The sequence below is a fragment of the Cheilinus undulatus genome, linkage group 4, assembly GCF_018320785.1.
Source record: "Cheilinus undulatus linkage group 4, ASM1832078v1, whole genome shotgun sequence".
NCBI lineage: Eukaryota > Metazoa > Chordata > Actinopteri > Labriformes > Labridae > Cheilinus > Cheilinus undulatus.
In genome coordinates this window covers 431,126-457,100 of record NC_054868.1, presented here as the reverse complement: position 1 = coordinate 457,100, position 25,975 = coordinate 431,126, and the positions used below count along the sequence as shown (strand labels likewise).

The following is a 25,975-nucleotide window of genomic DNA, read 5'->3' as shown; positions in this document are numbered from 1 at the left end:
CCATAAAAATTCTTAAAACGCCAGAGCAAATTCCCTAAAATATTCAAACACCAAATTTTCCCAACATTTCAAGCAAATAACTTAAACTTGAACGGACTTTTTGGAGAATTATGACATTAATTCTAATACCAGAAATGATTGCTATAATGTAGCAAAGCCAGAATGTGATGTCCTCATATGTGGACGCAGGGTCTGAGGAGGTTAAAGAAATACGTCAACAGTCTTCTTCCTTTTTTCTCTTCTGCTTTTTTCTCCGTTTTTTACTGCCGTTGTTTTCACAGAATCAAATGTTTTGAAATATTATAAATATTTAATCTAAAAGCGGCACAGACTGAAGGATGTTGTAGCTGATTAGGGACAGTAGGAAGGAGAAAGTAGGCGTGTCTTATCCTTACATCTTATATGATGTCATAAAGGCATTTCCTGAAATCCCAGGGTAGCTGAACCTTAGCTTGAACTCTGCCTAGCAACAGTTGTGATCTCTGACCAATGAGGGCAGTCCAGCTGTTGATTTGTTCTTTCTTTGACTGAAGCTTTTCTTCTTGGTCTCAGTTTACGGGAAACCAAAGAAGTCCAGCGTCTCCTCAGACAGCGCCACCGTGAACTCCGGGTCCACGGTTTCTGACGGGAGCGAGGCTGACAACAGTTGCCTTGGTAACAGTGAAGGTGTCACAGCTGAGACATCTGAACGCTCCACCCCTCGACCTCTCAGCCCCACCAAGCTCCTCCCCTTCATCTCCAACTCTCACCGGAACCCCAGCGACGCCGACCTGGAGGCCCTACGCCGCCGGCTGCACCACGCCCCCCGGCCCCTGAAGAAACGCAGCTCTATCACGGAGCCTGAGGGCCCGGCGGGGCCCAATATCCAGAAGCTGCTTTATCAGAAGACCACTCTCGCCGCCATGGAAACCATCCCCATGGAGACGGCCGTTCCAGGAGGGGCGCTCACCCAGCCTGGGGTCCAAGAAGAAGAGACGCCAAAGGTGGACGATTTCTGTCAACCTCCAGATAGTAGTCCAGAGGAAAGCCTCACCCCGCCCCCTCTGCCACCCCGCTCACCCATCCCAGACCCTGCCTCCTCACGCCCCCTGGCCCCGCCTCCAGAGGACAAGGAGGAAAAGGAGGAGGTGCGTCCACCTGCCCAGGTAACAAAGGAACCGTATTTAGAGGAGTTCCCCCCGTACCCGCCCCCACCCTACCCCAGCGGGGGAGAGGCTGAGCATGGGGATGACGGGCACCTGCAGCCACCAGAGGTCACGGGACTGGTCACCCTGCCCCCGGTGAGAAACGATGAACTGTATGGAGTCAGTGTTGTCGCCAAACTCCAGAGCACATGTCAACATTTTGATCTTAAAACCTTAAAAACAATGCACTCTTGAGTTTTGCGACAGTAATGCCTCCATAACCCAGTTTCTGATCAGCTCTTTGACCACCGATCAATAACTCTGAATCTTCTCTCTGCAGGGGAAGAAGTCCATCCTCCGTAAGGCCGGCTCAGAGCGGACCGACCGCAGCACCCGGGTCAAGTTCAACCCTCTGGCCCTGCTGCTGGACTCGTCTCTGGAGGGCGAGTACGACCTGGTCCAGAGGGTCATTTACGATGTGAGTCTGGTCACGTTATCAGGTCTAACAGACGCCATATAGACGGATCATCAACAGGAAGTTAGATAGGTAGTTAGACGTCAGGTAGTAGGTGGTCACCTCAGCATGTACTGGAACAGTCTGGAAGCTGACAGACTGGAAACTGTTTCCTTCACTGGAGTCTGGGGGTTTAAAGGGGCTGATGTGACGTTCATAATTGTTCTTAGGTATTTAATCACATGTCCATCCTGCAGGTTGAAGACCCGAGCATGCCCAATGACGAGGGAATCACGGCGCTGCATAACGCCGTCTGTGCTGGCCACACGGAGATTGTGAAGTTTCTGGTTCAGTTTGGAGTCAACGCCAACGCCGCTGACAGTGACGGCTGGTGAGTTAAAGAGCTGCGGGGTGGGGGGGTGACTGAGGGTCCTGGCTGAAAACTGGCCCACTAGGGGCATCCCCGCTGATAACTGCCCCACTAGTATAACGGAGGGGCTGGGGTGGAGGAGGGGTATTATAACGGAGGGACTGGGGTGGAAGAGGGGTATTATAACGGAGGGACTGGGGTGGAAGAGGGGTATTATATCAGAGGGGCTGGGGTGGTGGAAGGCAGGGAGGTATTATAACGGAGGGGCTGGGGATGAGGAGGGTATTATAGTGGAGGGTGGGGGTGGAGGAGGGTATCATAACGGAGGGACTGGGGTGGAAGAGGGGTATTATAACAGAGGGGCTGGGGTGGAAGAGGGGTATTATAACAGAGGGGCTGGGGTGGAAGAGGGGTATTATAACAGAGGGGCTGGGGTGGAAGAGGGGTATTATAATGGAGGGGCTGGGGATGAGTAGGGGTATTATAGTGGAGGGTGGGGTGGAGGGGTATCATAACAGAGGGGCTGGGTTGGAGGAGAGGTATCATAACGGAGGGGCTGGAGTTGAGGAGGAGTATTATAACGGAGGCACTGGGGTGGAAGGGGGTATTATAACAGAGGGGCTGGGGTGGAGGAGGGGTATTATAATAGAGGGATGGGGAGTGGAGGAGGGGTATTATAACGGAGGGGCTGGGGATGAGGAGGGGTATTATAGTGGAGGGGTGGGGGTGGAGGAGGGGTATTATAACGGAGCGGCTGGGGTGGAGGAGGGGTATTATAACTGAGGGATGGGGAGTGGAGGAGGGGTTTTATAGTGGAGGGGCTGGGGTGGAGGAGGGGTATTATAACGGAGGGGCTGGGGTGGAGGAGAGGTATTATAGTGGAGGAGTGGGGAGTGGAGGAGGGGTATTATAGTGGAGGGCTGGGGTGGAGGAGGGTATTTTAACGGAGGGGCTGGGGTGGAGGAGGGTATCATAATGGAGGAGCTGGGGTGGAGGAGGGGTAGTTTAATGGAGGGGCTGGGGTGGAGGAGGGGTATTTTAATGGAGGGGCTGGGGATGAGGAGGGGTATTATAGTGGAGAGGCTGGGGTGGAGGAGGGGTATTTTAATGGAGGGGCTGGGGTGGAGGAGGGCAGGGAGGTATTATAATGGAGGAGCTGGGGTGGAGGAGGGGTAGTATATTGGAGGGGCTGGGGTTTGAGGAGGGGTATTATAATGCAGGAGCTGGGGGGCGGAGGAGGGGTAGTATAAAATGGAGGGGCTGGGGTGGAGGAGGGCAGGGAGGTATTATAATGGAGAGGCTGGGGGTGTGGAGGAATATTATAATGGAGGAGCTGGGGTGGAGGAGGGTTATTATAGTAGAGGGGCTTGGGTGGAGGAGGGGTATTATAGTGGAGGGGCTGGGGTGGAGGAGGGTATTTTTAACGGAGGGGCTGGGGTTAAGAAGGGTATCATAATGGAGGAGCTGGGGTGGAGGAGGGTAGTTTAATGGAGGGGCTGGGGTGGAGGAGGGTATTTTAATGGAGGAGCTGGGGTGGAGGAGGGCTGGTAGGTATTATAATGGAGGAGCTTGGGTGGAGGAGGGGTATTATATTGGAGGGGCTGGGGTTTGAGGAGGGGAATAATAATGCAGGAGCTGGGGGGCGGAGGAGGGGTAGTATAAAATGGAGGGGCTGGGGTGGAGGAGGGCAGGGAGGTATTATAATGGAGGAGCTGGGGTGGAGGAGGGGTAGTATATTGGAGGGGCTGGGGTTTGAGGAGGGGTATTATAATGCAGGAGCTGGGGGGTGGAGGAGGGGTAGTATAAAATGGAGGGGCTGGGATGGAGGAGGGCAGGGAGGTATTATAATGGAGAGGCTGGGGATGTGGAGGAATATTATAATGGAGGGGCTGGGGTGGAGGAGGGTTATTATAGTAGAGGGGCTTGGGTGGAGGAGGGGTATTATTACGGAGGGGCTGGGATGGAGGAGGAATATTATAATGGAGGGGGTGGGGTGGAGGAGGGTTATTATAGTGGAGGGCTGGGGTGGAGGAGGGGTATTATAATGCAGGAGCTGGGGTGGAGGAGGGTAGTATAAAATGGAGGGGCTGGGATGGAGGAGGGCAGGGAGGTATTATAATGGAGAGGCTGGGGATGTGGAGGAATATTATAATGGAGGGGCTGGGGTGGAGGAGGGTTATTATAGTGGAGGGGCTGGGGTGGAGGAGGGGTATTATAATGCAGGAGCTGGGGGGTGGAGGAGGGGTAGTATAAAATGGAGGGGCTGGGATGGAGGAGGGCAGGGAGGTATTATAATGGAGAGGCTGGGGATGTGGAGGAATATTATAATGGAGGGGCTGGGGTGGAGGAGGGTTATTATAGTAGAGGGGCTTGGGTGGAGGAGGGGTATTTTTACGGAGGGGCTGGGATGGAGGAGGAATATTATAATGGAGGGGCTGGGGTGGAGGAGGGTTATTATAGTGGAGGGGCTGGGGTGGAGGAGGGTGGTAAGAGCAGCTGACAGAGGGAGCAGCAAAGAGACGGCAGGCCAGAGCTGCTTAGATGTGGCAGTTTGAGTGTGTTTAGCCAATAGGAAGCTTAGCAGTCAGCTGATGAGGCTGAAGACGTTGAAGTGATCCAGTCATCCTTAACGGGCTAATGTCGGAATATTCCCCTCTGTTTTCAGGACGCCGCTCCACTGCGCTGCTTCCTGTAACAACGTCCAGGTCTGTAAGTTCCTAGTGGAGTCAGGAGCGGCGGTGTTCGCCACAACGTACAGCGACCAGCAGACGGCCGCCGACAAATGTGAGGAGATGGAGGACGGCTATGCCCAGTGCTCCCAGTTCCTCTATGGTGAGACAGAACATATAACAGGGTCACCAGAGTGGTTCTGGAGTCCTTTAGGGGCATTTAAAAGGAAGACGAGGATCTGATACTAAAATAAATGAATCTAGGAAGGCTCAGGCTCTGATTGGTCCCTGCTTCCTGTTTGTGACCTCAGGTGTTCAGGAGAAGATGGGCGTGATGAACCGCGGCGTGGTCTACGCTCTGTGGGACTACGAGCCTCAGAATGAGGACGAGCTGGGCTTCAGCGAGGGCGACTGCATGACGGTGTTGAAGCGTGACGACGACAAAGAGACGGAGTGGTGGTGGGCCAGATGTGGAGACCGGGAGGGCTACATCCCCCGAAACCTGCTGGGGGTGAGAGAGGAAGTTTGTCCTTTAAACGTTAGCACAACAAAAACAACTCTTCTGAAAACAAGAGTCAGTAAAAACTGTTGTTTTTAAATCAGGATTAGTTTGTTTTACTGGACCACAGCAGCAATGTAGATCCAGTCTCGTGGAGCTGGAGGTGTTAGTGGAAGAGGCACAAAGATTTTTAAAGGATTAAAATCAGTCAGACTGGATGTTAAAGTGTAACTGCTGCATGTTTTAAATAAAGTTTCCTCCACTCTTCATAAATCTCTAAAGTTCAAACCCTGCTGGTGTCAATCTGTGGTCTGTTTTAATCAGGTTTACCCAACAGTTACATAAGAGAGGATTTATCTCAATGGAGTTTTAATGAGACGTCTCCTTCACAGCTGTATCTGAGGATCAGACCCAGGCAGAGGAGCCTGGCTTAACCCACGGCTGACAAATCCAGGACCCGGCGCTCTGAGGAGGAACGGAACTATGGAGTCAGGAGGGACGCAAAAACACAGACGGACATGTTAAATGACCGGCCAATCAGGACAAAGAATGTGAACTGTGACTAAAGAAGAAGAAACGACAACTCATCTACATCCTGTCCCAACACCAGGACTTCATTGACCAGCTTCAGTCTGAGCGCCAGTCCAGAGATCGATTTACAAGACAGCGCTGTCACTCGCTGCTTTGACCCTTGGGGTCGGCCTGTTGGCCTCCATCTTGGTTTTTGTTGATAAAGAGACGTTTTTAGATTAGACGGTGACGCTGAGAGGATGTGAGGGATCAGCAAATGCTAAGTGGTTAGCTAAAGCTGCTGTTCTTTGGGTTTCAAGGTTTTTGTTGAGTTTAACTCTAATTATTGAAAAATAGCTGCCAACTCATCACAATGTCTTTTTAACCTCCTGAGACCTGAGCTCATGGTCTACCTACAGGATCTGGTTAACCTGAGACCTGAGCTCATGGTCTAACTACAGGATCTGGTTAACCTGAGACCTGAGCTCATGGTCTAACTACAGGATCTGGTTAACCTGAGACCTGAGCTCATGGTCTAACTACAGGATCTGGTAAACCTCCTGAGACCTGAGCTCATGGTCTACCTACAGGATCTGGTAAACCTCCTGAGACCTGAGCTCATGGTCTAACTACAGGATCTGGTTAACCTGAGACCTGAGCTCATGGTCTAACTACAGGATCTGGTAAACCTCCTGAGACCTGAGCTCATGGTCTAACTACAGGATCTGGTAAACCTCCTGAGACCTGAGCTCATGGTCTAACTACAGGATCTGGTTAACCTGAGACCTGAGCTCATGGTCTAACTACAGGATCTGGTAAACCTCCTGAGACCTGAGCTCATGGTCTACCTACAGGATCTGGTAAACCTCCTGAGACCTGAGCTCATGGTCTAACTACAGGATCTGGTTAACCTGAGACCTGAGCTCATGGTCTAACTACAGGATCTGGTAAACCTCCTGAGACCTGAGCTCATGGTCTAACTACAGGATCTGGTTTACCTGAGACCTGAGCTCATGGTCTACCTACAGGATCTGGTTAACCTGAGACCTGAGCTCATGGTCTAACTACAGGATCTGGTTTACCTGAGACCTGAGCTCATGGTCTAACTACAGGATCTGGTAAACCTCCTGAGACCTGAGCTCATGGTCTAACTACAGGATCTGGTAAACCTTAGACCTGAGCTCATGGTCTAACTACAGGATCTGGTTAACCTGAGACCTGAGCTCATGGTCTAACTACAGGATCTGGTTAACCTGAGACCTGAGCTCATGGTCTAACTACAGGATCTGGTTTAACTGAGACCTGAGCTCATGGTCTAACTACAGGATCTGGTTTAACTGAGACCTGAGCTCATGGTCTAACTACAGGATCTGGTAAACCTTAGACCTGAGCTCATGGTCTAACTACAGGATCTGGTAAACCTTAGACCTGAGCTCATGGTCTAACTACAGGATCTGGTAAACCTTAGACCTGAGCTCATGGTCTAACTACAGGATCTGGTAAACCTTAGACCTGAGCTCATGGTCTAACTACAGGATCTGGTTTACCTGAGACCTGAGCTCATGGTCTAACTACAGGATCTGGTTTAACTGAGACCTGAGCTCATGGTCTAACTACAGGATCTGGTAAACCTTAGACCTGAGCTCATGGTCTAACTACAGGATCTGGTTTAACTGAGACCTGAGCTCATGGTCTAACTACAGGATCTGGTTTACCTGAGACCTGAGCTCATGGTCTAACTACAGGATCTGGTAAACCTTAGACCTGAGCTCATGGTCTGAGGATCAGGGACCCAAACGGAGGTGATCTTTATGATAATAAAAATAAAAAGCTTGAATTGTGGGCACTGAAATGTTTATGGAGAACTGTTTCATGTGGAAACTCAGAACCTGAAATAATCTGTTAATAAATGTTTAAAGACGGCCAGGGCTGAGAGTACGTGGAGGCCATGCTGTTATTTATTTTGTCTTTGATGAAGGAAATCTGGTGCCCTGTTAGGACTTCATCAGACCCGTTTATGGACCTCAGACTGACCCAGGTCTTCTTCATGGTAGTTCTGTATTTGAGCCGTCAGTGTTTCATGAATTCAAACACTTCCTGTGTTAAAAAAAGATCTTGTTTTTGAGTTTGTGGAGTCTTTTCTGTTGTTTTTCATTAACCTGTTTGTTTTAATGGAGATTTCATCTGGCTACACATCAGACCATTTAAACCCAGGCTGGTTTTAAAAACCCAGGAGAGCTGAGGACAGCTTCAACGTTAGATGAGTGAAACGTGACTGAAATGGGCAAGGAGCAGTCAAGAGTGGAACAATAGGAAACAAGTGGTATTTAATGGTAAAAGGTTGCTTAAATGGGCAAAAAGTGGGGGGGAAATGGGAAAAGTAGCAAAAATGAGAAAAAAGTGGCAAAATGAAGAGGCAAAAATTTGTAATAAAAGGGAATGAGTGGTATTTACTGGCACAAGGTAGCTTATTTGGATGAAAAGTGGCAAAACATTGGCAAAAAGTGGCAAAAAGAAGTTGCAAAAATGGGCAAAAAATGGGTATTTAATGGCAAAAGATAGCTTGAATGGACAAAAATGGGATAAAAATTGTGAAAAAGGGAAAAAATGGGTTACAAACAGGAAAAAAAGGGCAAAAATGGGGAAAAAAGTGGCAAAATGAAGAGGCAAAAATTTGGAAAAAAGGAAACAAGTGGTATTTAATGGCACAATTTAGCTTATTTGGATGAAAAGTGGCAAAAATTTGGCAAAAAGAAGTTGCATAAAATGGCAAAAAATAGTGAGGATCTGACGGTGTGATTTCTCAGATGTGTGCAGACTTCGTCCAACCATCCCGTGGAAATGAACGGAGGTAAAGGAGTATATAGTGAGGACGGTTTTATCCTGAGCAGTAAAATAATCGTATTTTCATCACATCCTTGAGGATTATTTGGACAGGAAGTCGTTAACAAGCTTGACTCGAGCCGCTCCACCCAGCGGGCGTTAAGGCGAGGGTTAAACGGCGTGGTGTGTAGCCTGATAGGTTTGGTCTGCTTAAATGGGGGTTCTGTTCTGTTATTGGGTAGAGATGAAGCCTGATCTGCTCATACGGACTCCAAAGCTCTTCACCGATCAGAGAATGTCACTACGGTTTATTTTTCACGTTAGAGCTAGGCTAGCAGTTTCCATCTGCTTCCAGTCTTTGTGCTAGCTACGCTAACACATCCCAGCCTTATCTCTGTACTGTAACCGCAGACAGGAGACTGCTTTACCGCTGATGGACTCATGAACAGATGGATTTTTGAAAATAAAACTCTAATGACCTTCCTCTGGGTGCTGTTCTTCTTTTAGAGGCTCCATGTCCGTTCTTTCTCTAGCAGGCAGGTAAAAATGTCTGATCTGAACACCTCCGCGTCTCTGAGGGGGTCCAACATGACTCGACCTGAACGGGCCTCATGTTCATCACCTGTTTACGGACGCAACATCTCAGGAATGCCTTCAAAGGTTGAAACCGGGCTCGCGCTGACTGAAGGAAGAACAGGTAGCTTTAATTCTTCCAGTGAAATAAAGAAACACACTGAACCTGTGCTGTTTTAAGGTTTATTAGCTAGAGTGACAGTCAGGAAAACAAACTGATAAATCCACTCTGTAAAGGTTCAGTCTCACACGTCATCACTCATCGAGCTGCGGGACCGCCCACGCCGCCGTGGACACGCATGCAGAATCAGAAAGCAAAGTGCAAAGTCAACACTAACTCCATCTGAACAGTGAGCATTTCAGGATGCTGCACAGGATCCATGGAGAGTACATTCCATATTTAGGCTTACACAGAACCTGGGAATAAAAACCAGAAGCAGGTTCAACAGCGGATACACGTTTCATCTCATAAACAGGAGTTAAAGTTTCCACCGCCGGTCAGAGAGCATGCAGGTTATGTTTTTAGCTGCAGAAAGCTGCCGTTTACATCAAACCTACAAACTTTAATATCAGCACGAAACACGGACAGAGAGAACGAACCGGAAACCAGGATGCAAACATTTCAGCCACAGTCGTCTGTAGACGCACAAATTCAAAGTTCAGTCTGAAAGAGAGTTGATCTGAAACATACGGAGGCTCTGAAGGGACAAAAACATGTTGATCTGAAGGTAATTATTGTGATTAGCTTCTACTTCTGTCTTTATGTCTTCTGAATGCCCTTTGAACTCTTCAGTTACATGAATAAAAACATTCCAGTAGAAACTTCTTTAACCGTCTTTCCTTCTCCAATTTTCACTCAGAGTGGATTTATGTGTGTATCTTTTCAACATAAAATGTCTAAAAATGACCCTCGTCAGCCACCGTACTCTTAAAAATGTGGCGTTAAATCTTCTGTTTTTGAAGTTTGAGCTGAAAATGTGAAACCATCACAGTCCTGAATGTTTGAGGGAATAATCCTCCTCTCCAGAGCGCCATGTTCCCTCTGAGCGCGTGCAGATTTGATGTTGAGGAGGGGGCCGACCGAGGGGTCAATCCTCCCCGAGCACAGTTACATCCATCCGTTCCTCAAATCCCCCCAAAATAATCCCGCCGCCTTCTCACGCCACGGCCTCAGATTAACGGTCGAGGCTTAAGTCCACGAGGTCAGCCAGCTCCGAGTCAAGACACGAAAGTCTGCAGAGAGGAAGAGGGCGCCGATGACATCACAGCGGGACAGAACAAGGACAGAATGAAAGATCCAGGAGGGGCGGAGACATACGCCGACACGTGGCAGGGGAGGAGCCCGCCTGAAAGTTCTTGATGCAGGATGGACGTCTTCAGGGCTCCTGCAGGTTCTGGTCATGGTTTTGGTTCTGGTTCTGGTCATGGTTCTGGGAGGGAGGCAGCAGACGGGCAACGTGGCCGATGCCTTTGGTGACGCCCTCCCTGAAGAGCAGCTTGGCGCCCAGTCGCAGGTACTCGGGGTGTTTGATGAAGCGGAAGCGGACCACGGCTCTCTCGCCCGTACGCAGCTCCTCCTGCAGGACAGACACGTGGTTACCATGGCAGCAGGGTGGCGCCCTAACCACCATCTTTATGTGTCTAAAATGAGGCAACACCCACCTTCCCGTGGAGACACTCCACAATGGCAGTCTGCCGCACGTTGCCGACGTGGACGGTGACCTGTGAGCCCCGGCGGAAGGTCTTGGCGTGGAAGAGGAGCACGATGGCGGCTTCAAACTGACAGCAGATGGTCGGGTTCATCTTAGGGCTGACCATCACCATGCCCTGCAGCAACCAATCACACATCAGCATCATCACAGAGAACACGCTGACATCAGCGCTGTGTTTCTGAGGCTGCAGATGGAGCAGGGGTCTTTGTACAGTCTATGGGGTCATTATTGTCACAAAACTCCAGAGCTCCTTTTAACATTCTGAGATCATGACTCAGTGATTCTGGGCTCTGCTCAGCTCTGAATGGTAAGAGACCAACATCAAGATGCTAAAATACATTCTTGAGATTTGCAACAATAATGACTCCATACACCAAGAACCTTGAAGAAGAACAGTCAAACTGCAACAGAGAGTCAGCCTGTAACGACATATAATCGTGACCTTAAACACGCCTACATTTGCCCTGGGGGCTGGGTTTTAAGTCCTCTTACCTTACGCAGCAGCGAGCGGTCAAAGTTCCCCAAAGCGAGCGTGGCGGCCTGTCCGGCCCTCAGCACCCTGCAGGCCGAGCGGTTCCTCTGGATGCTGCCCACCTTCAGACGCAGGAACCGACCCTCGTCTGTGGGGCCGACCACCAGCCGCTCGCCCTCCCGACACACTCCGCTGAAACACACACAAAGAGTTCAGAATCCAGGACCAAAGGGCCCGGATTCCACCAGACCGAGGTTCTCTGCAGCCGCTAAACCCGAGCAAAAGAGACAAGCAGGCTAACGATCTCAGACAATAACGAAGAAGATAAAGCCGTAAAGACAAGTCTGGGGCTGTTTCACTGCTTCAAAACGAAAAGTCCAACTCCACCCTAACCTCCGGGTTCAGATCCTGACAGAGACCGCCATCTCTTCAGGTCACTTGGCCAGAGTTAGAGCGCCACGTTTCAGTTTCAGTAATGTTGTCATAAAGGTTCTCATATTAGTCTCTGGCCGCTGTGATTGGTTCCTCACCTGTACAGAGTTCCTCCCACCACGGTGCCGACATCAGGGACAGAGTAGATCTCATCCACCTGCAAACACACAATCAGAATCTCAGAGTCCTTCATCTGTCAGTTTAAATGTTCATGTTGTCTCTGAGACGTATGACAAATCAACAGTATAGTTCAGACATCAGGGATCAGCTGATCCACTCTAAGCACGCTATTGGCTAATCACACTCATGCTGCCGTATCTAAACCGCTCCGGCCTGGCCACGCCTCGCTGCTCCCTCTGAAAGCCACTTTTTTCAACCCTCCTCCTCCCCAGCTCCTCCTTTATTCTGCCTCTGACTCCATCAGTGATGCCTGCTCTGCTCGCTGCCTCAGGCGTTCCTTCTAAGACAGGAAAGGCAGGAACGTGTGCTGCTTGATGCTTTCCACACAGGCTCATGGAAGGGAGGGGGGTCCTGGAACAGCCACACCGCCAAACGTGAATACCGGTAATAAGAGCTGATTAATAATTATTTATCACTGCTAATCATGGGTTTCTTTACCAGGGGTCCTGGCTGAAATCAGCTCCAAGCTTCTAAGATTTAGATAGTTTAGGAAGTATTTATTTATTTCCATTGTTCCATTGTTAGTGTGTGTGTGTTTAGGGGTGTGTGTGTGTCTGTGTGTGTGTGTGGGTGTGTGTGTGTGTAGCCGTCGTTGTACCTGGAACTCGGTAAGCTGCTGCATCAGCTCCTCCTGCTCCTTACTGTTGCTCAGAGGAGGGAGGATGTTCAGGAAAACCTTCAGCAGGTCCAGACTCTCTCCAGACACACTGGACAAGGTGAAGATGGGCGTGATGCTGCACACACACACAAGACCGGATGCTTCTCACTTCTAATATTTTCAGTAGTATTTATAATATTTTCAGTATTATTTATAACATTTTCAGTATTATTTATAATATTTTCAGTATTATTTATAATATTTTCAGTCTTATTCATGATATTTTCAGTATTATTTATAATATTTTCAGTATTATTCATGATATTTTCAGTATTATTTATAATATTTTCAGTATTATTTATAATATTTTCAGTATTATTTATAATATTTTCAGTATTATTTATAATATTTTCAGTCTTATTCATGATATTTTCAGTATTATTTATAATATTTTCAGTATTATTTATAATATTTTCAGTATTATTTATAATATTTTCAGTCTTATTCATAATATTTTCAGTATTATTTATAATATTTTCTGTTTCACTTCTAATATTTTCAGTATTATTTATAACATTTTCAGTATTATTTATAATATTTTCAGTATTATTTATAACATTTTCAGTATTATTTATAACATTTTCAATATTATTTATAATATTTTCAGTATTATTTATAATATTTTCAGTCTTATTCATAATATTTTCAGTATTATTTATAATATTTTCAGTCTTATTCATAATATTTTCAGTATTATTTATAATATTTTCTGTTTCACTTCTAATATTTTCAGTAGTATTTATAATATTTTCAGTATTATTTATAATATTTTCAGTATTATTTATAATATTTTCAGTAGTATTTATAATATTTTCAGTATTATTTATAATATTTTCAGTATTATTTACAATATTTTTAATTCTTATTTATAATATTTTCAGTCTTATTTATAATATTTTCAGTATTCACGCGTACCATGCAGACTGTGCGAACTGCTGCGCGGCCGTCACGGCGTCGTCGGGGTTCGATATCACCATGGGAACCTTGTTGCAGCCCGGTTGCTTCAGGACCCGCTCCAGCTGACGGACCGTCCTGTCCACGGTGCCGCGCGAGCACAGGTCCACTTTACTGACCACGATGAAGATGGGAACTTTCAGCGCCATGGCCAGACCCAGGTGTTCTCTGGTCGTTCCGGCTGGACAGAAGAGAGGAAGCTGACATCAGGATAAAGGACTTCATTACCCAGAAACCACTGGGCCCGCTGCAGGGGAACATTATAGCATACCTGTTTGTCCCGTCTCTCTGATTGGTCCTGGTTTTTATGGTAAAAACAGTAAATTTTATAAGAGAAATCTGATTGGTGGTTTTAAAATCATTCTGTTCTAATTAACGTCTAACTTTAATAGGACCTGTATTTTTGTCCAAAGGTATTTTATGAAACCACTGGGTCTGATACTGCACACTGTGTTGTGATTGGTTAAAAACAGGAGCGGGAAACCAGACTTTTGTTTGGATTCTCAGGCAGGAAAAAACATTTTAAAGCTTAAAGCTGACACAGAAAACTGCAGATTTAATCAGGGCTGGATTCCTGATTTCCTGATAAAGTACCTGATGAAACGGATCAGGCTTGAAGTAAAAGACTAAAGATCATCAACTGGTGGCCCGAGGGCCATCTCAGGCCGCCCAAAGCTCCCAGAAGATCTCTGAACTCAGAGAAGGAGAAAAAGAAGATGCTGTGGTGTTAAGAGGATCTTTTGGCTCTGAATGTCTGCAGCTGTTAAATCAACCCAAAAACAGTTAATGCTAAAATAGTTTCAGAATGATGTAACTTTTATCTGCTTTACTGAAACTCACCTGTCAGCCATTGTTAGTAAATATTCTAAAAACGGGCTAAGACTGGCAGAAATGTTGGAAAAATGACAGATTAAGTGATGAAAAGGGATTAGAGAGTGGCAAAATAAGTGGCACAAAGGGACAAAAACTGTCAGGACAAGTGGTGAAAAGAGGGAAAAATGTGTGCAAAAAATGGTAAAAGGGGAAACAGGGGCAAAGAGTACCAAAAATAGGCTAAAGGGGCAAAAACGGTTCAAAAAAAGTAATGAAAAGAGATAAAACGGGACAAAAATAGATTAAAAAGTAGAAAAAATGGATACAAGAGTGGCACAAAAGGGATAAAACATGCAGGAAAAGTGGTTTAAAAGGGGTTAAAAAGGAAAAAATAGGGTTAAAGACAGAAAATTGTATCAAAAATGGGTTAAAGTGGCAAAAATGGTGCAAAAAAAGGAATGCAAAGAGGTTAAAACATGATAAAAAAAAGATGACAAGTGGAAAATATGGGTACAAGAGTGGCACAAAAGGGATAAAACATGTAGGAAAAGTGTTTTAAAATGGGTTAAAAAAGGAAAAATGTAGGTGAAAGAGGCAAAAAGTATCAACAATTGGTTAAAAGCTGTAAAAATATCCTGGCAAAGTAGTGAAAAGCGGTTAAAGAGCGGCACACGGGCAATAAACGTCAGGAAAGTTGCATAAAGGAGTTTAACAGCGACACACTGTTAGTTGGTTTAAAAGGGACAAAAATGACCACAATGGAATAGGAAGGGTAAAAACGCTGCAGAAATGGTTGTAAGTAACGATTAAGTCGTGAACGGAGGGTTAAAAAAAGAGTTAATACTGGTGCTTAATCCCAGAGGGGGAGGGCCCATTCTCTGGGATTTTCAGGGGTCCAGGGGCAGGGTTAGATCTCACTAATGCCTAAAAATGTCTGCGTTTGAAAGGAAATACAAATACTACTACAATAGTGTACAATACAATACAATAATCATACAATAACATTAATCAGAGCAAAATATTCATTTAACTTGGGTTTATTTGAAAGTCCGGCCCCCAGAGTCTCTGTCCAGACTAAATCTGGCCCTTGTGCTTGTACTTGTTGACCCCCGCCCCAAAGACTACAAAATCTTCCATCCTCTGCACATTTCCATCTTCTGGTGGCCGAGGGGGAGCTTTAAGGGGCCTGATATGGCCCCCAGACCACCTGTTGATGATCAGCCTTAAAGGATGCTTCATATAAACAGATGGATTCTCTTATTCAAACTCTTTTATCTGTGTTTGCATATTAAGGTTTGAAATTAAACTGGCTGCAGAATAAAACATCTAAACCAGGTCTTTGGAATTCTAGAGGATGGGACGGCTGTTTGGGAATATTTTGGGGCATAATTATGATCTTTTAATACTTCTAGAAAACAAACAGCAGCTGAACCAATAAAAAATAAAGCAGCAGTAAATCTATTCATGAAAACCTTAAATCTGATCACGGCTCACTGCTGACCTCTGCTGGTGGTTATAGAAGCCGTTTCAGTGTCTTCTACTGAATTTCTACTCAGGATTTAAACTCTAAACCAGGGGTGTCAGACTCAGACACAGCAGGGGCCGGATTCTGGATTCAGGTCTAGCCTGAGGGCCTAACAGGGTCCACATTCAACCAAACTGTTAACCTCATTTTCACCAGTAATAAAAAACTAGCACTGATGGTAAATGATGAGTAAAAAGGCTCAAAATCTGAGATTAAAAGTCAAACTTATACGTCTGAAAGGTTAAAACACAAAAATTAGATGTTAAAATAATGCCTTTAAAATACATAAAAAACAAAGTCACAATCATGTTTAAAAGGCAAAGATATGACTTACAAGATAAAAGGGTCGACTAAAATGTCAAAATATCAGATAAAAAACAAAATAATAAATTGAAAAGATAAAACTGAAAATAAAAAAATTCACAAAGTCAAAATATGAGATAAAAGTTCTGAATTATAAATTGAAAAAGCTTAAATCATTAGATAAAGTCAAAATTATAAGTTTAAAAGGTTCAAATACGAGATAAAAAGTAAAAATGATAAATGTAAAAGTTTAAAATGTGAAATAAAAGCACAAATAATCAATTAAAGTCATTATTATGGAATGCAAAATTGAAAATATGAAATGAATACACAAATGAATTTCTTTTTTCATGTTTCTTTTTGTCTTATTATTTTTACTCTTTAATTTTTTTCACATTTTGATGACTTAAGGATATCTTAAATTATCCAGATTTAGTTTACATTTTTATACTGGAGGAAATCTGCAGACCTCAGATTTTAGGGTCAGTTATAACAAAAATATGGTGTCACTGTACCACCCCTGCTCTAAACTGAAGCCTTTAATCATCACAGACATCAGGAAACCAGAGCAGCCATAAAAACAGAAAATCAAACTCTGATTTTACTGAAACTAATGAAGAACTCTGCTGTGTTATCTTTCATCTGTTGTTTCTACTGAACTTGTTTTCATCTGTAAAGTGACCCTGAGTGTTCAGGAAGGCGTTTATAAATAAAAATGTATTATTATTATATCATTTTATTATCATTATTATTATTATTATCATTATTATCATTATTATTAACTCTGTGAAGTCTTAGGCTCTCTAACACCGTACCCTCTGTACCTGAGAACGTTCGAGTCTACACCTGAGAGCGGTTCATTCCTCGATTTGTTAATAAAAGATGCAGGAAAACTTCTGAATACTCCTTTTTAAGAATAGATTCCTTTCCAACATCTGAGGACAAACATTAGTTTGTTTTTTACAGCTGATCAGCCCTGGTTAGGAGATCAGAAAGCTTCAAGAGCTTCAGGAGCTTCAGGAGCTTCATTCATGCTCAGGTCTTGTAAACAAAGATCTTCTTATGAAGGGATGCAACACCTTTAAACAGAAATATGAACCTGTTTATCCTCTGAAAGCATATGAATGACTCTGCAGCTCACCGATGCCCGTGTTGGCGCTCACCACCAGCATGGCGAAGTCGGGGCAGTAGCTAGTGAGGCCAAAGATGGTCGTTTTCAGGTACTTGTGGTGTCCGGCCAGGTCGATGAAGGTGATCATCTTAGACGAGCTCTCACAGATCTCCTCCGCTGTCCGAGACTCGCTGTAGTTCACCACCTGCAGCAGGTTCCAGAGCAAACCGTCAACAAAGAGGCCACGCCCCCACTCTATTTAAGCTTTAAGATCATGTGACCGCCCCCCGTTCATCATCACTCTAGTACAGTCATACTCAACCTGTGGCTCTTTTATGTCTAAATCTGAAATATCATTCCCCCAGAAAACCCTAAAAAAGGAACTTTGACCTCAGAAATGAGCCACATTAACCAGTTTGTTTCCCACACGTCTACAGCAGCTTTAACTGTCCACCTCTATTTGTTGTCTGCATATTTCCATCGCCCTTATTTGCATTTTTGTTGCTACTTATTTTATTACTGCTTTCAGCCCATTTTTGACACTTTTATCCTGCTTTTTGCAAATTCTTGCCCCTATTTTTCATTTTCTTTGCCAGTTCTCGCCCATGTAAGCTGCCTTTTGGTATTGAATCCCACTTTTCACCCATTTTTCCCACCTTTGTTTCTGATTTTTGCCCATTTTAGTCCCTTTCCATTCAATTTTGCAACATTTTTGTCACTTTTGGGACCAATATTGCCACCTTTAACTAATTTTTTAGGCACTTCCTCATCCATTTTCCAATTTCTGCCCTGTTTTGCCACTTTTCTCCAGTGTTTGACACTTTAAGCCCATTTTTGCCACTCCCTTTAGTCGCTTTTCTCCCCTTTTTGACACTTTTATCCTGCTTTTTGCATTTATTTGCCACTTCTCGCCAATTTAAGCTGCCTTTTGCAACTAAATTCCCTTTTTTGCCCATTTTTCCCCTTTTTTTCTGATTTTTGCTCATTTTAGTTACTTTTGACTCATTTTTGCAATGTTTTTGCCACTTTGGGGACCATTAGTGCCACCTTTAACTAATTTTTTTGGTTGCTTCCCCATCCATTTGCCACTTTCCACCCATTTTTTTCCCAGTTTTTGCTACTTTAAGCCCATTATTGCCACTCCCTTTAGTCACTTGCCATTCCTCGCCCATTTGAGCTGCCTTTTGCAACTACATGCCACTTTTTGCCCATTTTTGCCACCTTTTTTTCTGATTGTTGCCCATTTTAATCACTTTTCACTCATTTTTGCCACTTTTCCCCAGTGTTTACTGCTTTCTGCCCTTTCTCGCCACCTTTAACTTATTTTAATTGACCACCTCTAATGTCCACCTCTTAGACTGTGGCTCTTGCAAATGTAATTTTCAACGGTTTGGCTCTTTGTCTGAGCAGGGTTGAGGAACGCTGCTCTGGCACTCCTGCGGCGTTTTTCCCCTCCCACTTCCTCTCACCTCTCCTTTGCTGTTGAAGCCGAGGATCTCGAAGCTGATGCTGGACGTCCGTCCCGTCTGGATCTCGTGCAGGTGTCTGAAGAGGTTGAGTCGAGCTCGTCCTCTGCCGTTGTCCAGCTCGCCCTGCGTCAACACGCCCAGCAGGGTCGACTTCCCCGAGTCCACGTTCCCCAGCACCGCCACCCGCAGATCCAGGAACTGCCCAAGCCAACACAAACACGTCTTTAACATACGGTGTTAGACAAGCCAGGAGAACGACAACATGATGTAGAATGTGGTGGTTTTGAACACCTCACGCCATTGTCAGACGTGTTTGGTCCTACAGAAATGAATCCGATCAAACCAAAGACACTGAAAGTGGCAGGATGAGCGTGAAATGAATGTTTGGGTCCGTTTTAGGTGGAAATGTCACGCTAACTTGAGTGGACTAGAGTAGAGTTAGACTCTGAGGGTCCTGGGATGACTTCCTGTTTCTCTACATCTACAGAATTAGATGTAGAGAAACAGGAAGTCATCAGGACGAACCGGCCTCTCACCTGCTGGTCATCAGGAACTTTTCGGACCAGGACTTCAGCAATTTTGCGAGTGTTTCTGTCCGAGTCGTAGTCCACCTCCCTCTCTCTGAGGAGCGTGATGTCGGCTCCGACTCTGATGATCAGAACAAAAATCACTTTTCTGACCTTCGGAGCTCAGAAAGCAGATGGGGTACGTTCTGATCATGTGACCTACTTCTCTGCCATCCTCTTCAAGGTCTTCAGCGACGCCCTCATGTCCGCCTCGGTCAGGCCCACCAGCAGGCCGTTGTCCTCCACTCCGATCTGGTAGACGGCCTCGCCGCGGCCCTCCTGCAGACGCCATTTCAGCTGCGTGGCCAGGTGCTCGAAGCGATACTGAGTGGGATTAACCAGCTTCAACTACGGCAACAGCAGAGGGGACAAAAGAGATCAAACTCAGTTTAAATCTAGAATGTTTAAAGCCAGCGCTTCAGAGAAGTTCCTGCAGACAAGCTGAGCAGGAAAAACCTGCAGAGAGCCACAAACATAGACTTTTTACTTTCTGCTTAACTACATGTGCAGCGACCAACAACAACCAGCAGAGCATGGAGGGTGAGCTACCTTGTACTCGATGTTTCCTTCTTCAGCCTGGAAGGAGACAGAAACAAGAGATGAAGATTTAACAGTAAACAACAGCGGCTAATGTGGCTGATAAAAACACCGAAGACTGAATCCTGATGCCTTTTTTCCTGAGGCCTTTTTGTCTGAAGTACAGGACAGAATTAGACTTTACCATCTGGCAAAGGTGGGCAGAAACCTGGAGCCCAGCACTGCTAGGTTACCTCCTCCTCCTGTACTGGCCTGGATTCTGCCTGTTTGACATTTTAAACACTCATTCAAGTGAGAAATATCAGCTAAACTTCGTCATGTTGTAGTGGAATAAAATCCAGCTCTAAATGACAAAAATGTAAAAGAAAAATATTGGATGAAACATGACCAGAAAGAAAAAACATAAATGGATTTTTTTTCTGAATAAATTGTCCATTGTTGTTAAAATACTCCTTTAAACTTAGTTTAACAAAGCTCAGATTTCACCAGATGTTTATTCAGAGCACAGATAGGCTCTTTGTTTATAAGAGGGTTATATTTATTTTATTCTCACGGCCAAAGCATTAACACCATAGGACTGTCTAAATAAGGCAATTATAAATACAAAGATTTAAACCAGTCATACTCAACCTGTGGCTCTTTCTAGTCTTAATTCTAAATATTATTCCCCCAGAAAACCTTAAAAGGGGAAACTTCGACCTCAGAAGTTAACCACATTAATCTGTTTGTTTCCCAGACTGATACAGAAGGCTTTAAATGTCAGACATAATTTTCTCATTTTTGCCACATTTAGGCTATCCCATTTCGCCATTTTCTGCCACTTTTCACCCAAATAAGCTTCCTCTACCATTAAATACTACTTTTTCCCTACTTTTGTGCCCACTTTTGCCACTACTTCTTGCCCATTTTTACCCTTTTTCACATTTTTTGGCACTTTTTGCCCATTTAAGCTACTTTTGCCATTAAGTACCCCTTTTGTCCCATTTTCACCATGTTTTTCACCACTTTTCACCCATATAAGCTACCTTTTGCCATTAAATGCCACTTGTTTTCTCTTTTTGCAACTTCTTTAGCCACTTTTATCCCATTTTTGTCCATTTAAGCTACTTTTGCCCTTAAATACTACTTGTTTCCTGTTTTTTGCTCATGTTTGCCACTCTTGAGTGCTTCTATCCCATTTTAGTCACTTTTCTCTCTTTTTTTTTTTTTTTTACCACATTTTTGCCACTTTTGGACCATTATCCCCCCCTTTAACCAGACAAATACTTTGTTACCTTACTTCAGAAGAAATTTTGGGTATCTATACTTTACTGGAGTAATTATTTTTCAGCCGTCTTTTTACTTCTACTCCTTACATTTTATGATTAGCCTCATTGCTCCTGTTTTATTATGGCTCGTTTTAATTCCGGCTTGTCATCGTTTAAACCCTAGTATCTATACTTCTACAGAAGTCTTTTAAACCCTAGTATCTATACTTCTACAGAAGTCTTCTTAAACCCTAGAATTTATACTTTAACAGAAGTCTTTTAAACCCTAGAATTTGTACTTCTACAGAAGTCTTTTAAACCCTAGAATTTGTACTTCTACAGAAGTCTTCTTAAACCCTAGAATTTATACTTTAACAGAAGTCTTTTAAACCCTAGAATTTATACTTCTACAGAAGTCTTTTAAACCCTAGAATTTGTACTTCTACAGAAGTCTTCTTAAACCCTAGAATTTATACTTTAACAGAAGTCTTTTAAACCCTAGAATTTATACTTCTACAGAAGTCTTTTAAACCCTAGAATTTGTACTTCTACAGAAGTCTTCTTAAACCCTAGAATTTATACTTTAACAGAAGTCTTTTAAACCCTAGAATTTGTACTTCTACAGAAGTCTTTTAAACCCTAGTATCTATACTTCTGCAGAAGTCTTTTAAACCCTAGTATCTATACTTCTACAGAAGTCTTTTTAAACCCTAGAATTTGTACTTCTACAGAAGTCTTTTAAACCCTAGAATTTATACTTTAACAGAAGTCTTTTAAACCCTAGAATTTGTACTTCTGCAGAAGTCTTTTAAACCCTAGTATCTATACTTCTACAGAAGTCTTTTTAAACCCTAGTATCTATACTTCTACAGAAGTCTTTTTAAACCCTAGAATTTGTACTTCTACAGAAGTCTTCTTAAACCCTAGAATTTATACTTTAACAGAAGTCTTTTAAACCCTAGAATTTGTACTTCTACAGAAGTCTTTTAAACCCTAGTATCCATACTTCTGCAGAAGTCTTTTAAACCCTAGTATCTATACTTCTACAGAAGTCTTTTAAACCCTAGTATCTATACTTCTGCAGAAGTCTTTTAAACCCTAGTATCTATACTTCTGCAGAAGTCTTTTAAACCCTAGTATCTATACTTCTACAGAAGTCTTTTAAACCCTAGTATCTATACTTCTACAGAAGTCTTTTAAACCCTAGTATCTATACTTCTACAGAAGTCTTTTAAACCCTAGTATCTATACTTCTACAGAAGTCTTTTAAACCCTAGTATCTATACTTCTACAGAAGTCTTTTAAACCCTAGTATCTATACTTCTACAGAAGTCTTTAAACCCTAGTATCTATACTTCTACAGAAGTCTTTAAACCCTAGTATCTATACTTCTACAGAAGTCTTTAAACCCTAGTATCTATACTTCTACAGAAGTCTTTAAACCCTAGTATCTATACTTCTACAGAAGTCTTTTAAACCCTAGTATCTATACTTCTACAGAAGTCTTTTAAACCCTAGTATCTATACTTCTACAGAAGTCTTTTAAACCCTAGTATCTATACTTCTACAGAAGTCTTTTAAACCCTAGTATCTATACTTCTACAGAAGTCTTTAAACCCTAGTATCTATACTTCTACAGAAGTCTTTTAAACCCTAGTATCTATACTTCTGTAGAAGTCTTTAAAACCCTTGTATCTATACTTCTACAGAAGTCTTTAAACCCTAGTATCTATACTTCTACAAAAGTCTTTTTAAACCCTAGTATCTATACTTCTACAGAAGTCTTTTTAAACCCTAGTATCTATAATTCTGTAGAAGTCTTTAAAACCCTAGTATCTATACTTTTTCAAGTCTTTTTAAACCCTAGTATTTATACTTCTACTGAAGTCTTTTAAACCCTAGTATCTATACTTCTACTGAAGTCTTTAAACCCTAGTATCTATACTTCTACAGAAGTCTTTTAAACCCTAGTATCTATACTTCTACAGAAGTCTTTTAAACCCTAGTATCTATACTTCTACAGAAGTCTTTTTAAACCCTAGAATTTGTACTTCTACAGAAGTCTTTTAAACCCTAGAATTTGTACTTCTGCAGAAGTCTTTTAAACCCTAGTATCTATACTTCTACAGAAGTCTTCTTAAACCCTAGAATTTATACTTTAACAGAAGTCTTTTAAACCCTAGAATCTATACTTCTACAGAAGTCTTTTAAACCCTAGTATCTATACTTCTGCAGAAGTCTTTTAAACCCTAGTATCTATACTTCTACAGAAGTCTTTTAAACCCTAGTATCTATACTTCTACAGAAGTCTTTTAAACCCTAGTATCTATACTTCTACAGAAGTCTTTTAAACCCTAGTATCTATACTTCTACAGAAGTCTTTTAAACCCTAGTATCTATACTTCTACAGAAGTCTTTTAAACCCTAGTATCTATACTTCTGTAGAAGTCTTTTAAACCCTAGTATCTATACTTCTACAGAAGTCTTTTAAACCCTAGTATCTATACTTCTACAGAAGTCTTTTAAACCCTAGTATCTATACTTCTACAGAAGTCTTTTTAAACCCTAGTATCTATACTTCTACAGAAGTCTTTTACACCCTAGTATCTATACTTCTACAAAAGTCTTTTAAACCCTAGTATCTATACTTCTACAAAAGTCTTTTACATCCTAGTATCTATACTTCTACAGAAGTCTTTAAACCCTAGTATCTATACTTCTACTGAAGTCTTTTACACTCTAGTATCTGTACTTCTACTGAAGTCTTTTAAACCCTAGTATCTATACTTCTACTGAAGTCTTTTAAACCCTAGTATCTATACTTCTACAGAAGTCTTTTAAACCCTAGTATCTATACTTCTACAGAAGTCTTTTAAACCCTAGTATCTATACTTCTACAGAAGTCTTTTAAACCCTAGTATCTATACTTCTACAGAAGTCTTTTTAAACCCTAGAATTTGTACTTCTACAGAAGTCTTTTAAACCCTAGTATCTATACTTCTACAGAAGTCTTTTAAACCCTAGTATCTATACTTCTACAGAAGTCTTTTAAACCCTAGTATCTATACTTCTACAGAAGTCTTTTAAACCCTAGTATCTATACTTCTACCTGAGGAATGAAGGTGAAGACTTCTGACACCTCTGCCTTTAACTTATTTTTATTGCTACTTCAAGCTGTTTTTGTTGTCACTTTGAGTGTCTATTGTATTCGAATTTCCATTTTAATACATTTAGTTTTGCCTCATGAAACAGTTCTACGAAAACAACTACCATTTGAATTTACTGCATGTGAATCAAAATGTACCAGAAATTTTAATTATTATGGGAAAACTTCTGATATTCATGTGTTATGACATATTTTTATTCAAGTTTTGCTCTTCTTTACTTTTTCATAAATTTCTGAAATAACCCTGGGCCACTCTTAGTGTGTGTGTATATATATAATATATAATAAAATATATATAAATAAAACAATCATGATCATAAAACATACAGGGCCAGCCTAAGAGGTAAAACAAAAACAGACCTTTCTATTTTTTTCCTCCAGTAACCCTAATAAATGATCATAATATTAGATAGTTTATACACAGATCCCCTCTCAAGAACAAGTGTCTGTAGTCATATCATGTTGGGATAACAACACCTAAAAATTATGTTTAATTTAACTGAGTCCTGGGGGTAGGGGTTAGTTGTCTTTAAATACAAATGTGTGTGTGTGTGTGTGTGTGTGTGTGTGTAGGTGTGGGTGTGTGTGGGCAGGGGTGTGTGGGGGGGCAAAGGAAAACACTGCCCTAAGGCCCCAAACTTGCCAAATCCGCCTCTGAATACAGCAGTAAAACTTTGTAAAGATGACAGTTATAATGATAGAACAAGTTTGTTGTTAAAGATAAACCAGCCGTACCAGTAAATGTTTTTCCTTGTCGCGGATAATGTCTTCTGTTTGCTGTTTTAGCCTTTAAACCGTAAGATTTAAGCCAAAAACATGATAAATTGCTGTATTTTGGTGTGACATACTCTCTTGCCTAGAGGACGGCGGGTAGGGTTGGGGGTTTGAATGACGAGCTATAAATAACGTTTTTCCCGCCATCTTAGACATTGAGTTTATTAGTGCGATTTAAAGTTAAAGTAACAATCTTTAGCCTGAAACTATCATGCACTGTGCTACATTTCCACTAGCTAACTTAGCCGGTGTAATGAACAAAGTCGTGACCATGGTATCTGGTGTTCTCCAGCCAAATGCGTCTGCGGTCATGGTAGTTAAAGACGGAAGTTGAAGATTGAAAGCGTCATTTCTTTTACCTATTTCTTTAACTTTCTACAGGCACTAATGTTTATTTCTAGTCTGCGTACTAAAATTTGATAAATAAAAGCAAAGTTTTTGCCTTCGGCGTGATTTGCAGCACTACATCTACATACACATCCGGCTGGAAGTCTCCGGTTAACACGGTCACATTTTAAAACACAACACCGGCTGCTTTAGCGGGCTGAAGTTCCGTTAATCCCCAGGCTAAAGGAAGCTACCTCCGGCGGGAAATACGGTGGTGGGGTTTTGTTGTTGCGGTTGTTCTTTTTGTTCCGTCTCCTCCGGCCCCGTTTGCCTCTTCTCGTTCGGGACTTTTTCGACGTTTTCCTCCCGTTATTTCCGGAGCTCTGTCCGTGTCTGGTGTGTCCCGGCGACACTGCACCATTCCCGGATAAATCCACCATGGCTGAGCTCGGAGAGTTACAGCAGCCCGAGATTACCGGGAGATTACCGGGAGCAGCGTGAACTCACGGTAGTAATGTGGTATTTAGCATTAATAATTCTCTGATTTCTAACATTACATCCATGAAAACGGGGCCTGTGTGAGGAGAAACCTGCCGCGGAGGATGCTCTCTCCTCAGCATCATCGGGACCGTCAGGCGGGCGTCACTGTGCGCCATACTGCATCCTGGTGATCCTTTCAAAATAAGTTTCCAGATAAGAAACCGGCT

General features: G+C 43.1%; 2 protein-coding genes across 4 annotated transcripts in view; one reads left to right on the top strand and one right to left on the bottom strand.

The window, feature by feature from the left end:
- LOC121508697 (apoptosis-stimulating of p53 protein 2-like) overlaps window positions 1–7,463 on the top strand; it is a 41,214-nt gene extending 33,751 nt beyond the window's left edge. For both annotated transcript variants that reach the window (XM_041785714.1, XM_041785713.1), the window contains exons 13-18: window positions 553–1,280; window positions 1,465–1,602; window positions 1,836–1,969; window positions 4,614–4,780; window positions 4,929–5,128; window positions 5,509–7,463. In XM_041785714.1, coding sequence (XP_041641648.1) covers window positions 553–1,280; window positions 1,465–1,602; window positions 1,836–1,969; window positions 4,614–4,780; window positions 4,929–5,128; window positions 5,509–5,550 — 1,409 coding nt within the window. In that variant the 3' untranslated portion in view covers window positions 5,551–7,463. The remainder of the gene's footprint in view (window positions 1–552; window positions 1,281–1,464; window positions 1,603–1,835; window positions 1,970–4,613; window positions 4,781–4,928; window positions 5,129–5,508) is intronic.
- A 1,735-nt stretch (window positions 7,464–9,198) lies between these two features.
- Window positions 9,199–25,886, bottom strand: gtpbp2b (GTP binding protein 2b). 2 transcript variants are annotated; one of them, XM_041784440.1, is made up of 12 exons: window positions 25,523–25,886; window positions 19,767–19,793; window positions 19,381–19,565; window positions 19,188–19,299; window positions 18,652–18,849; window positions 17,213–17,387; window positions 13,392–13,611; window positions 12,417–12,552; window positions 11,737–11,795; window positions 11,227–11,398; window positions 10,685–10,849; window positions 9,199–10,599 (listed from the first exon to the last, which is right to left on the bottom strand). In XM_041784440.1, the coding sequence occupies exons 1-12, from the start codon at window positions 25,706–25,708 to the stop codon at window positions 10,399–10,401; spliced, it is 1,836 nt and encodes a 611-aa protein (XP_041640374.1). In that variant the 5' UTR covers window positions 25,709–25,886; the 3' UTR covers window positions 9,199–10,398. The 2 variants fall into 2 exon arrangements, with proteins under 2 accessions (XP_041640374.1, XP_041640375.1); XM_041784441.1 differs by having other exon boundaries at window positions 12,417–12,525.
- Between the last annotated feature and the right edge of the window lie 89 nt (window positions 25,887–25,975).

Coding starts and splice junctions, on each gene's coding strand:
- gtpbp2b (XM_041784440.1), bottom strand. CDS start 25,708: ATGGTGGATTTATCCGGGAATGGTGCAGTGTCGCCGGGACACACCAGA. Junction 19,300..19,380: donor TTGAAGAGGATGGCAGAGAA/GTAGGTCACATG, acceptor TCTGATCATCAG/AGTCGGAGCCGACATCACGC. Junction 10,850..11,226: donor ACCGCTCGCTGCTGCGTAAG/GTAAGAGGACTT, acceptor TGGTTGCTGCAG/GGCATGGTGATGGTCAGCCC.